This window comes from Apium graveolens, chromosome 9 (genome assembly GCF_009905375.1).
Source record: "Apium graveolens cultivar Ventura chromosome 9, ASM990537v1, whole genome shotgun sequence".
NCBI classification, from domain to species: Eukaryota; Viridiplantae; Streptophyta; class Magnoliopsida; order Apiales; family Apiaceae; genus Apium; species Apium graveolens.
The window spans coordinates 75,910,042-75,923,437 of NC_133655.1; the positions used below are offsets into that span (position 1 = coordinate 75,910,042).

The 13,396-nt window shown below is 35.3% G+C and overlaps 1 protein-coding gene across 1 annotated transcript; it reads right to left on the reverse strand.

Moving 5' to 3' along the window:
* Window positions 1–824: 824 nt before the first annotated feature.
* Window positions 825–11,172, reverse strand: LOC141684089 (F-box/WD-40 repeat-containing protein At3g52030). Its single transcript, XM_074488923.1, has 9 exons — window positions 10,965–11,172; window positions 10,641–10,844; window positions 9,771–9,825; window positions 9,077–9,175; window positions 8,525–8,628; window positions 3,554–3,643; window positions 2,947–3,086; window positions 1,734–1,818; window positions 825–1,348 (listed from the first exon to the last, which is right to left on the reverse strand). Exons 1-9 carry the CDS (start codon window positions 11,132–11,134, stop codon window positions 985–987), a joined length of 1,311 nt encoding a protein of 436 aa, XP_074345024.1. The 5' UTR covers window positions 11,135–11,172; the 3' UTR covers window positions 825–984.
* Between the last annotated feature and the right edge of the window lie 2,224 nt (window positions 11,173–13,396).

Consider the following 13,396-nt stretch of genomic DNA (forward strand, 5'->3'; position numbering starts at 1 on the left):
GCACGGCGTTAAAGGAGAGGCCCCGCCACCAGGAGTTATCAGCCATGCCAATAGTATTTCTACCCTTGAGCATCTTCCTCGTAACATAAGCATAATACTTACTTTCCAAATCATTGATCTTGTACCCCAACCTCTCCGTGTGCAAATTATCTAATGGTTTTTAAGGAATTGATAATTAGATTGAGTTTTTAGTTGTGTAGTTTGATTACCGAGGTTTGATTTGGAAGAGAGAATCTTATTATTTTTCTTTTCTTTTCAAGCTAGAGGTAGATAACAAACATTGTTTTTATTGACTTGGTCTAAGTAGGCAGACAAGATCCCTATTAGTCACGACACGGATGATGATGGCTGATGTCTTGGTCACCTGCTCTGCCTTCCGAGTCATGGCACCATATCCTTAGCCTCTTCATTAGATTTAAACTGCATTATAGTCAAATTATTCGTGGATGTTAATTTGTCAGTGTCTGAAAATTCTCATTTGATGAATTTCTTTACTATTAAAACAAACAATTCATCGAAGGCGACATTACTCGCTTTTCGTCGGATGGAAGATCAAAAGTTAAAGTATAAATATAAAGATGCATGTCCTGTGTCTACGGGTATCAATTCAATTCTATCGCAAACTCGTTTACCTTTGAAAAATTAGATAATAGAGAAAAACTTTTGACTGTGTAGGGCAGGCTGGCATGCTTCACAACTCCATCCATTGCACAAATTACTTGTATGAGAATTGTGTCATGCCAGATTTTTTATTGTGACATAGTATTAGCACAACTGTCTTTACCTAATGTAACAAGCTCATAAAAACAATTGCAAATCCAAAAAAATCAATAAAATAAGACTCATGGAATTACAGTTGGAGGTGATGCAACATTCTGCAGGTGAACACCGAATCAAATTTTATGAGAAATCACTCATGTCAAAAAGACTGGCAGCATTCATTAGACCATCCAATCTACAAGTAAGTGTACTTGAAAAAGCAAATTAAATCCTAAATTTCCACACTCTAATGTAGTTGTCATCGTGTATAGTGACAACCTTCCGGAATCCAACAGCCAAAGAAGTGATAGAAGGCCTTAAAGCCTTGGGCATAAGCTCTAGCCTGGTATCTTCTGTGATTCTGCTTCCTTTCTTCCTGGAGAGTTTATTTGATGCTTCAGCGCGTTTGGATCCGCTGGTATCCTGATTCAGGATACAACTAGAAAGGATTTTGCCACTGGTTTCATCAACTGCGCGCAATACACCATCTATTCCACCCATGACTAATACTGATGGGTGATCTCGCAGGTGATTCATAGAATATATTACATTCGGACTCACCCTTTTCTGCCACACACTTCTCATTGTTCTGCAAAATAATAGAACCAGCCAGTTACAAAAACATCGATGCATATTATGATATATTAATCATAATCAAAATCTCCGTTGACACACTGACTGTTAGAGTCCAATTTTTTTATAATCCAATTAGTTTGTTACAATTAACGTATTTTTGTTCCATTTTAGGACTTCCGGTCATCTTTCTATTTGTTACTGTATATGATTTTTCTGTTACTGTGGACCAACTCGCTGTTCCTCCCCTGTTCTCGTTCTTTTTATTTTATATAAACTCAGAAAAAGTTAAACATATAACATTTTCTAAATGATAAACCTCGATATATTGAAACTTGAAAGTTCACTCGAAGAGAATGATTCACGGGCATTCGCATCCATGTCATGATCATTTAACATACCTGAGATCCCAGCAACATGCTTGACCTGCCGTGGATCCAGAAAATATTAACGGTGAACCAGGGTTGACACACAAGGTGCTAATGCCTGTCAGACATTCGAAATTAAAGATAGAACAAAAATCAACAAACTGCCACTAAAAAAATACCACCTGCATATCAGGAAACTCAAGGCACAATTGAAAAGAGGAATGAACTGTACTAAATAAATTCTATTATAGGAAAGAGTTGAACTGATAGAATTATGCTCAGCGCCTGCAACAGAATAATGCATATATACAGCTAAGAGAAATAAAAGCAATGACATTTAAAACAAGAAGAAAATAATGGTTGGACCAAAACAAAGAGTTGTGGAAGACTCATACCAAGTCCAACAAGGAGACTTATTGGCATAACACTGGTTTAATATTTTTATTCTAGTAGATAATAAATTTTCCAAGTTTAAGGATTCAACCATAGAATTTCTTTCGATAAGTTTGAGATCTTTACTCTGAAAAGAGCAGTACTTGGGGGATACAGTATTGGTTCACTGTGAGATGTCTGTCTCTCTTCTTAGTTTTCCTACAGAGCCCTATTCCACATAAATACTGGTCCATTTTTTTTGGCTATGATCAATTACAGACGTTGAAAAGCTCACACACACATGCGTCCACTGAGGCTTGACCACTTATTATTAAGAGGTTAGGGTATATGCTAGGCTACGCCTAATGATTAAATACTGCTGCATCCCAAGGCTAAATTTGTCGAAGCCACCAGAAGGCTCTCCTAGAAACCTAGTTTACCCATTAAGCAATGGCCTCCAGGTGCTCCTATACCTCAGCCATTTTGCAATAAAGATACAGTATTTTGCTTTAATACATTTAAAGGATTCAATCATAAATATTGATCAGAGTCTAGAGTCGCGGAAAGCTGGCAACCCCTTGTTTCATGTAGAACGTAGGAAAGTGACAATACAAAACCTACATATATTCAATTAAAAACTATTGATCAAAGTCCGGAGTCATTGACAGCTGCGAAACCCTTGTTTCATGAACAGCCAAGATATTGTGGTAGGACAGTGATAAGAAAAATGATACAGAGCAGAATGGGCTTAGCATATCTACCATGAGAAAGCAAGAAAAGACAGATGGTAAATTCTATCTGAAAAAGAGAAAACCCAATGTCATCAAACTTGTTATCTTATAGTGACAATAATGTTATGATACAAGTGTGTAACCTGCAGAACCCAATGACTTTAGTGTAGCTACTCGTTGAGCCGATGAAAAATCCGATACAGTGATATTTCCGATGGAGGAACCGCCCACAATCATTTGAGTATCAGTTAACGATATGCAAGTGACAGGCCAATCATGTATCCTGAAAACAAGGAAAATATATCTAATGTAAAATAGTGTAATATCAATATCTTGAACTTTTATTGATTTTTTAATAATGTTTATATATAGATTTTACAGTTTAATGTAGTAATGGGGACAAGAGCGATTGTACTGTGCCGATAACAATGACATGGCCATGCTGATGTAAGATCTAGGTCATTAAAGCACGAATACATCCTGCATTCCAAAAAAAGATGACGTGGATGTATGCTTGTGCCTTTCAAAGGAAACGCAACTTATGGAAGTGGGGAAAATTTGTTTATTTTTCCATAACAGCTTATCTCTTAAAAAATTCACAAATATAAGAAATCACTGGAGATGTAAATTTTCAATTCATTCTTTTTCATTTCCATTACTTTTGAAACTCCAAAGTTAAGTTCAAGCAAAAAATATTAAAAGTAGTGCAAGTTTCACTTTAAAAAGATCAGAATAAAGAATTTAGCGTACTTGAGAATTTTAGACCATTTTCTACTGTACATATCCAAAATCCGTGCTCTCCCATCTTCACATCCTACCACAGCTTCCGGATCAACATAACTGCAATCAAAATAAAATCAAAGATTTGTTTGATACAAAAAAATGTTGGGTATAGAAATTTAGTAAATGGGAGTTGTTACTATAATTGAAAGGAAAATGTCATGCCTTGACAAGTAATTTTCTACTTTTTTTATGTTTTTGTGATTTTCTAGGGTTTATGAGTAAGATAACAGTGAAGTAAGAAAACACAGAGGTTTAGAAGCTAGATTAACAGAGTTTAGATGAGAAACAAGCACAGAAATGAGAGATTTCTAGAGAAAGAAGTAACCTAGAGAGAGAATCAGTTAGACGGAGAGAGAAAATAACAGAATTCTAGAGAGAGAAAGAGATTGGTGGAAAACTCATTTCCATTTTCTGAATATTTGATAAAGCATACTGAGAATTACATTCCCTGGACTATTTTATAGTACTACACAACTGAACACATAGTACATAGACCATAATACCCTTACTACTACTACTAACTGATATTCTTATATACTAGTATTATCCTGACAATCTTTCCCCCTTAAAGTGATTCATGTCCTCATGAATTAAGAACAAAGGTAGGAAAGTTGATCTTGAGAAGGTCTTTATCTTCTCGAGTAGCTTCTTCTGTACTATAACCCTTCCACTGAATCAAGACTTGATAAACCACCTTATGGTCCTTGATTATGGACCTGCTGTCCAATTTCCTCAAAGGACTGAGCTCAAAGACCCCTTGGTCATTAACCTGAGGTAATTGGCTATGCACCTTATCCTGTCCAATAGCTTTCTTTAGTTGTGAAACATGAAAAACTGGATGAACCCTACAAGTAGCAGGCAGATCCAATTTATATGCCACACTTCCTATCTTCTCCAAGATCTGGTATGGCCCAAAAAATTTGGCAGAAAGCTTAAGATTCTTTCTAATAGCCACTGTAATCTGCCTGTACAGCTGAAGTTTAAGAAAAACCCAATCCCCAACCACAAATGCTCTTTCAGATCTGTTCGTTCATATCAGCAAAATCCTTCCATTCTGCCTTGAGCCATCTCCAACAGTTCTTTAAGGGTGGTCCATTGTTGTTGTCTACTCAACAGCATCTCCTCCAAGGTGGAAATATTAGTGTGCATCCTCTCAGCTCCCGGTAGATGTCTAGGTGTCACTCCATGAACCACATGGAAGGGAGTAGTCTCCGGAATATTGTGATAATTGGTATTTTACCACCACTCTGCAGCAGTTAACCACGTAGCCCAATTCCTAGGCACCCGACTTGTCATTCCTCTCGAGTACTGTTCTAGGCATTGATTTATCCTTTCCATGCAACCATTAGACTGAGAATAATATGCAGTACTCATACACAGCCTAGTGCTACAAATCTTTAAAAAAAATTGCCAAAATTCACTTAGAAAAATGCTATCTCTATCACTCACAATTGACTCTGGAATTCCATGTGATCTGTAAATGTTGTCAAAGAATGACAGAGCTAGCCTTTTTGCATATATAGGATGTTGTAGGGACACAAAATGGGCAAATCTACTAAATCTGTTCATTACAACCCACATTACTTCAAAACCTTGTGATTTGGGAAGACCTGTAATAAAATCCATAGCAATCTCCATCCAAGGTTCCTGTGGAATGCTTAAGGATTGCAATAGTCCTGGTTTCTTTAAATGCTCAGTTTCCTAACATACCACACACTCCCTTACCCATCTTCCCACATCCTGCTTCAGAGTTGACCAAGCAAAATACTAACCAATCCTTCTCACAGTTGCTTTAATTCCAGAATACCCTCCTATTCCATTACTATGTAATTCCTCAAAAATCTGTTTCCTTTGAGTACCTTGACAGCCAACCACCCACACCCACTTACGTTGATACTGCAACAATCCTTGGTTTAAGTAGTATTGTTGTGATCCAAATTTTTCAACAACCACTACAGATATGAGATCTTGCACCTCTGAATCAGCTGCATAGCTATCAAGAATCTACTATTTCCAGGTAGGCACTATAGTAGTAATTTGATGACAGCTACCTGTTATATAGTTGATCACCAGCTGTTAATTTCACCATTTCTCTCTCATAAATTGCAGAGTCCGAGCCCCATAATTGCAAGTTAGCTCTCCCAATTGTGCTAACCAAGCCACTCCCAATATAACGTCCCACTCTTTTAATTCCACTATTCTCACATCAGTCTTAAATTCCTTCTCATTCAATTTCCAGCCAAATTTATTAACTCCTCTTTCACACTTCAGGACATTACCATCTGGCAGAGTAAGTTGCACCTGTTATTTCCAACTCCTGTAATGCTAACTCTTGACTTAACTTCTGACTAATCAAATTGAAAGAACTACCGCTGTCAACTAACACTCTCACTGTTCTTCCATTAAACACATGAACTGCAGTGGAGGCTTCAAATTTTGTTCCTTCAAAATTAAGGTTGCCAACAAAACATGATCCTCCCGGTGATTTTCCTCCAATTCATCAGGATAAACATCATATTTAGGTTCTTCACTGTAGTCAGCTACTTTTATATTCACTTCAGCTACCATTACTCCCGGTGATTTTCCTCCAATTCATCACGATAAACATCATATTTAGGTTCTTCACTGTAGTCAGCTACTTTTATATTCACTTCCGCTACCATTAGAAAGTTTTGAGATCTTTTACACTCATGGCCTTTGCTAAATTTTTCATCACAGTAATAGCAAAGCCCTTTTTGTCTTCTCTCTTCCCTTTGAGTGTAAGTCAAAGGCTTGGATTTGGAATTGACCACCTCTTGACTCCTACTTTGGAAAAGTAAAGGAGTCTGACTAACAGTTATACCAGCCATTACAACAGTTCCAGTCTCTACAGCCGCTTGACTACTCACCCCAGACTTGTAACTAGATCCATAGCTGTTATATTTCTTTGGCTGGGAATTAAGAGTTTGCTCATAGTACCTGGCTAACCTGAGAGCTTGAGATAAAGAGTTTGGCTCCAACAACCTTATCATACCTTTAATATCAGCTTGTAATCCTCCCACAAAATTCTCAAGAAAATATTCTGAGGCCAAACTTGGAATCTTATTAAAAAGCTGTCCTCTACATTTCTCAAAATCATCATAGTATTCCTCCACTGACTTTGTCTGTTGTAGTTTCTTAAACTTGTCACACACCAAGTTAGTGTCCAACTCACCAAATCTAGCTATAAAAGCATGTGAAAATTATGTTCAGCTTACCCCATACTTGCGTATCATGAAAGATTTGTACCATGAGTGCCAGACAAATGCATAGCTGCTATAGCAGCCCTTCTCCTGTCCAACACTTCATAGATGTCAAAATACTCCTCACAATCCCTCAACATTTCCATAGAGTCACTTCCTTCCTTATAGACTGGAAATGTCAGCTTGAGGTGCTTTAAGCTTTGATTTTCATTATAGCTCTCCCTGTATGTATTTGTTCTTCTCTGTTCATCTTGCATCCTGTAATTGTTGTGAAACAATCTTTGCCTTTCAGCAGCAGCATGATGAGGATCCTTCAACAATCCTCTGCCATCAGAATTAGGGGATATATTCTCCCTGTATTCCACTTCATCATTCTCTCCATGAAGAATGTCCTTGTGTCCTTTTTCATTCCTCCTATTCAATCTTATCTATTTATTACGATATGTGCCCTTCCCGCACACCCACAAATCGGAGCAATAAAATACGAGGACACGCCGGGTGGCGCACCCCGTACGTATATGGCCGCACCCCCGGACACCTTCGCACCCGATATCGGGTGCGTAGTACGTCGGGTTAGAGCCGCACCCCTGCTTTCCAGCAATAAACTGTAGTAAACTTGCTATTTTTGTAATTTTCTCCAATAAACTCCACTAAGTACAACTAACAGCAAGTAAACGAGCAGTAAACGCCTAAAAAACACCTCAAATACTATCTACTAACAGCAGTAAATCACAGATCTAACAGAGAGGATAAAGAACAGTACACCTGAACTGATCTGAGCAGATCTCTGTGGTTACAGTTGCGATTAGCGAGGTTCTAAGCTCGCAAAGCTCGAAATTGATTGCACAACACAGAGGAAGCAAGAAGCAACAATAGATCGAAAACAAGTGCTCTGATACCAATTTGTCATTCCTTGACAAGTAATTTTCTATTTTTTTTTATGTTTTTGTGATTTTCTAGGGTTTATGAGTAAGATAACAGTGAATTAAGTAAGAAAACAGAGGATTAAAAGCTAGATTAACAAAGTTTAGATGAGAAACAAGCACAGAAATGAGAGATTTCTAGAGAGAAGTAACCTAGAGAGATAATCAGTTAGACAGAGAGAGAAAATAACAGAATTCTAGAGAGAGAAAGAGATTGGTGGAAAACTTATTTCCATTTTCTGAATATTTCATAAAGCATACTTAGAATTACATTCCCTGGACAATTTATAGTACTACACAACTGAACACACAGCACATGGACCATAATACCCTTACTACTACTACCACTACTACTAAATGATATTCCTATATACTACTATTATCCTGACAGAAAAACATACTAAACTTGGTAACTTGGTATCAGTAAGAGAGTTTCAACCTTTTACATATAGATTATATTAACTACAGATAAGTTTCATACAAATAAGATTAGCATATGCTACCAAAAATCTTTATACGCCTTACTAACAATCCTTCTTTTCAGAAGGTAATCGCATATATAATACAGGATGCCGTAAGGGAGACAGATGGAATTCAATAACATATAAATTGAAAAGCTAAAGTGAGGAAGCAAGTGTCAAAGTCTTCATTTGGGAAATAGTGGTGCTTCACAGTATTTTTATTCATAAAAAAATACTCATGATCCAAGCAAAAATTTTCAAGACTGGCATTTTGATTATAAGTATTTCAGCCATATAGCATGAGGTTATCCATATCGTAAGAGCATCACGTACCACATACAAGAAGCTTTAGGAATCTCTCCTTCACGAGATAAGAATATATTTCTTCGCCCATTCCGCCTCCATATGCCTAAAGTAGTCCCTACCAAACTAACAATCTGTAAAGAGGGTAACAGAGTTTAAGTTGCAGTAAATCTTACAGGAGAAGTCAAGTAAAATGCTGAATGAGTATCAGATATTGGTAGATGTCGCTAATGGGGCAACATTTCTACAGAAAGTGATGAACATAATCAATTACCACGTCTATGCTTCGACAAGCAAGTCAGAATTTTCTACTACTAAGGTGAAAAATATGTGCCATACCATTTTGACAAGGATTGCGGAAGTTGACCATTCAATAACCAGTAAATCACAAAAGATTGGCGTTTTTTTCTAATTTCCTGGCCAACTACAGGTGATTTGTGGGGGGGGGGGGGGGGGGGACACACACATCTAATAATGCTAAAGTGAGATGACAGTAATGTATATAACTGAACGTGGGTAAAGTTAATGAAAACAAGTTGAAAAAAGAATAATTAAAATAATACAAAGGACGTACTCAATTACCTTACTTTCATCAAAATCAAAATCAATTAGACGAGCTCTATCTGGAACAGAGTATTCCTCCAAACATTTGTAATTGTTTACGGACCACAAACGCATCACCTAACATAATTGAATTTCCAACTGTCAATGACAGAACATCACATATGCCAGAAGCAGATCCAGATGTTTATTTTATTTGCTCAAATAAAATCATAGATTAGTAGTGTTAACCATATAAATATTTGGGTGGACACACACACAGAGAGTGTACATATGCATGATAAAGGAGCTAATAATTACACCTCAAAATATTCTACGTTAACTACAGCCGAGAGGAGTGGAGAAGTGTAGATTTGTTCAATTCAGTGGGTGACAAAAACAAACATGCCTTATTGTAACCAAATTGACACTTGAAGCTACACAGATACATGAAACCACTTGAGCTTTTACTAACTATCTGACTTTCAGAAACTTTCACTAAGAACTTGAGCTCTCTGTCACTGGTCACATAGGTAAACATATATAGAATCTCCTCATTGAGATACGGAGGGTTAAAATATTTTCTTACTAAACGACACAAAAGTAAGGGCGCAATGTAAATTTAAGTACATGTAGTTCAATTCAAGAAGTAATAAAGTTTAGTTCTGTTGAGCATGTGTGTGGAACACTGGAAGTTCAGTCAACTATTTGGAGGGATAACATCAACCAACATTACCTTATCATTTCCACCAGTAAGTACCAAACCCATCTTCATCCGACACTGATTTACCCTAAATGAAAACATGGTTAATAGAACTACCCACATACAGATTTACTTCCATAGAGTAAAAGAGAAAATACAAAAACCAAGACATACTATTTGCAAAAACTTCATGATCAGCACAAGAATAGCTCTATAATGATTTTAAATCTTTTAAAATGTTTGACACTCTGTTCAGTGTAGCAGGATTACTTCGAATAAATTTTACGAGCTTGTCAAGGCATACTACCGGAAATCTCAGCTCAAGGAGTACGTGTCAACAGCAACAATAAGACTACTCGAGAACAGTAGGATGCAGATCAACCTAATTCCATAACTGTACATATAATACACAATTTAGTTGACTACATCAAAGTAGTCATATATTAATATGAAATCACATTTCAGGACATGTGTCTGACTGTCTCGCGAGCAGGTTTCTAGGAACTATATAATCAACAAAAGTTATAAACTCAAAGTAAGCAATAAAAGCATGAAGAACTAATATTTGATGTTTACATTTTCAAAAACTTACATCCAGAATCTTTAGAATTGAAGTACTTTCATTTGTTCTGGTCTAAAACCTTAAGGCGTTAGTAAAAGCCACTAAAATGAATCACTAGATACCTCCACTAAGTCTGTACTAAGTCACTAAATGAATCCTATCGCATACTTTTAACGCCAACATACTACTACCTATGGAAGCCGTTAACATAATCACGAGCAGTTGTCATAAACTCCATCATCAAGTGCAGTCATGCTGTTATACACGCACATCATATCCTCGGGAATAACACATTAGTTAACCTATACCAAAGTTAAAAGCATAATGAATAAAAAGATTACCAAGCTAAATGACCTTTCCACTGATATATATCAACAGAACCTTCCTGCAAAGCTGTCCTGTGACTATCCAAAGCAAGCTCCTTCAAAAATATTTTTGACGTATTCTCGGAACAATCGGATTCCTCTAGTAAATTTATAGATTGGCACCTCTTGTGCTTGTAGTACAAAGTTTGAAACAATTTTGATGTACTAATCACACAGTTCCTACACACACAACAATTAAAAACAGGATTCTAGTATGTGCCAACAAACATATCCTATGTAATTACAAGTATACATGTATAAAAATACAAATTGTAGAGGGATAAAGATGAATATTATTACCAAGATTTGCAGACAGCAGAGCAGTAAAGAAGGTCAATAAAGTCAAGAAAAGAAAATATAAGAGAAAGGGTATCATCAGTTAGGTCGGATAATTGTGCACTTGCCGGATATTTCAAGATTCTCTTCTTCGCCGGTGGCTGCACGGCGGAGCTAGAGGCGTCCAACCCCATCGTTCCCAGAATTTACTAAACTTGTCTTCTTGCGTACTTTTTCTTTTATGTTTACTAGCTTAATTATATTTTTATATTATTTAAATTTATGACAAATTTCTTTTTAAATTATTATCTTATTAGTATATTTATAAATAATAATTTATTATTGGCAGGATTTGAACCTGAATCTTGGATCTTGTTTCAAAATATAAATATTTGATGTTGGTGGGGTTCAAACATGAGAGTTTTAGTAGTGTATAGATAATAATATAAATATTTAATGTTGGCGGGGTTCGAACGTGAAAGTTTGAGCAGTGTATATTGTTTTAGTATTTGATCCATCACTTGATTAAAAAGATCTTAGGGTTATAAATTGGGTTGTTTTGGGGTGTAGCCTATTACGATGTGGACTCAATAACCTGCCACTAGAACTAAATGTTGACTCGGATGCGACGGTAGATGCCGGAATTGCTAGGAAATCGCGAGCCATGTGTTGCAAGGTTGGATATTTAGGTGCATTTGCTTTCCACCATGTTAAGACATCGAAACCTTCGGTTTTGGGCAAGACATCATCGTCCAAGTAATGATCCAATTCAGATTTTATAAAATCAACTCTTTTACGCTTCTTTTTGCTGATGAACACATCATATTAAGACACTTTTTCAGAAGTAGAATCAGATATTATTGAATTGGACTCGCCATTTCCCTCCTTACTTACAACTCGTCTCTCATGATACTAATGGTCACAGCGGCAGTGTTTTGAATAATAGATGTGTGATAGGGAATTAGGGATACATAATACTGATACACCATCTACCCTACACGTGCCTACCCCTGGACTAATGGATTAAAAATATACATTACTTATCTTAGTAATCCAAATACATATATACTATTTATATACAATATTATATATATATTGGATTTTTTTTCGGATTTCGGGTTTGGATCTAGTTTGGATCGGGTTTGGATTTCGGATCGGGTTTCGGTTCGGAATACCTAATATCCAAATCCAAATCCAAACTCATTCGGGTTTAAAAAATGAATCCAAATCCAAATCCAAAATATCGTGTTCGGTAAAATCCAATCGGGTCGAAACGGGTCGGGTATCCATCGGATCGGATTTTTCTATCATCCCTACTAGCAGAATGCGTACGCCCCTGGGTTGGTTGGATGACTTCACTTTTTAATTTTGTTTGACTATGAAGTACAGGATAGCTCATTCATAGCAGTTATAATGAGATTAATTAGGGTAATGTAAGGATTATAAAATTCATGTTTATTTCCTTTTAACTAAGTTCAGATTTATTTGTTCATGTTTTGTTTTTTTAATAGTGGATAAAATTATAGTTCTCAACAAAAGGAGATAAAATTTAATTTAGTGTAACTACTCATTTTTTATAAAATTTATAATTCCTAATCACCATAATTTTTGTGCAAACAGACATAATTGAAATTTTTTAAGAATAATAGTCATCATATTCTATTAAAAAAATCAAAATTACTGATAAATTTCGAAGAAGAAAACTTAATAGTAATTATATTCTTTACGAAAAAAGAAAAATAAGTGGTACACAAATATAATTTTGGTTTCATCAATTTACTTATATATCTTATATTAATTTTGGTTTCACCGATTTACTTATACTAGCATAAATCCCGTGCGATGCACGTGTTCCCATTAATATTTTAAATTTTTATTTATCCAGTTATATTATATTTTTAAAATATTTATATAATTATATAATGATTATAAATTTATAATAAAAATAACAGAATAACATGTGGTCGTAATTTAGTAGAATAAATAGACTATTTCTAGTAGTTATCAATTTAGTAGTTTAGCAGATATATAACACTATTATTTATATCTTTTAATAATAAGATAAGTTGTATTCGTAGTTTAGTAGGATAAATATACTATATTTAGTAGTAGTTTAATAATTTAGTAGTTTATTAGATATATAACACTATTTATTTATTTTTGTAATAATCAAAATTAGGGAATTATCGTTGAACCAAACCGTTGAACCAAATTATCTCTATTCCGGCTATTATAGTATAGTATAGATATATACATACTAGTTTAAATCCTGTACGACGTACGGGTTCCAGTTTATATTATATTTTTTTATTTATCATATCATATTATAATTTTAAAATATTTATATAAATATATAATAATTATAAATTCATAATTAAAAGTATAGGATAACATGTGGTTGTAGTTTAGTAGAATAAGTACACCATGTCTAATAATTTAACAATTTAGTAGTTTAG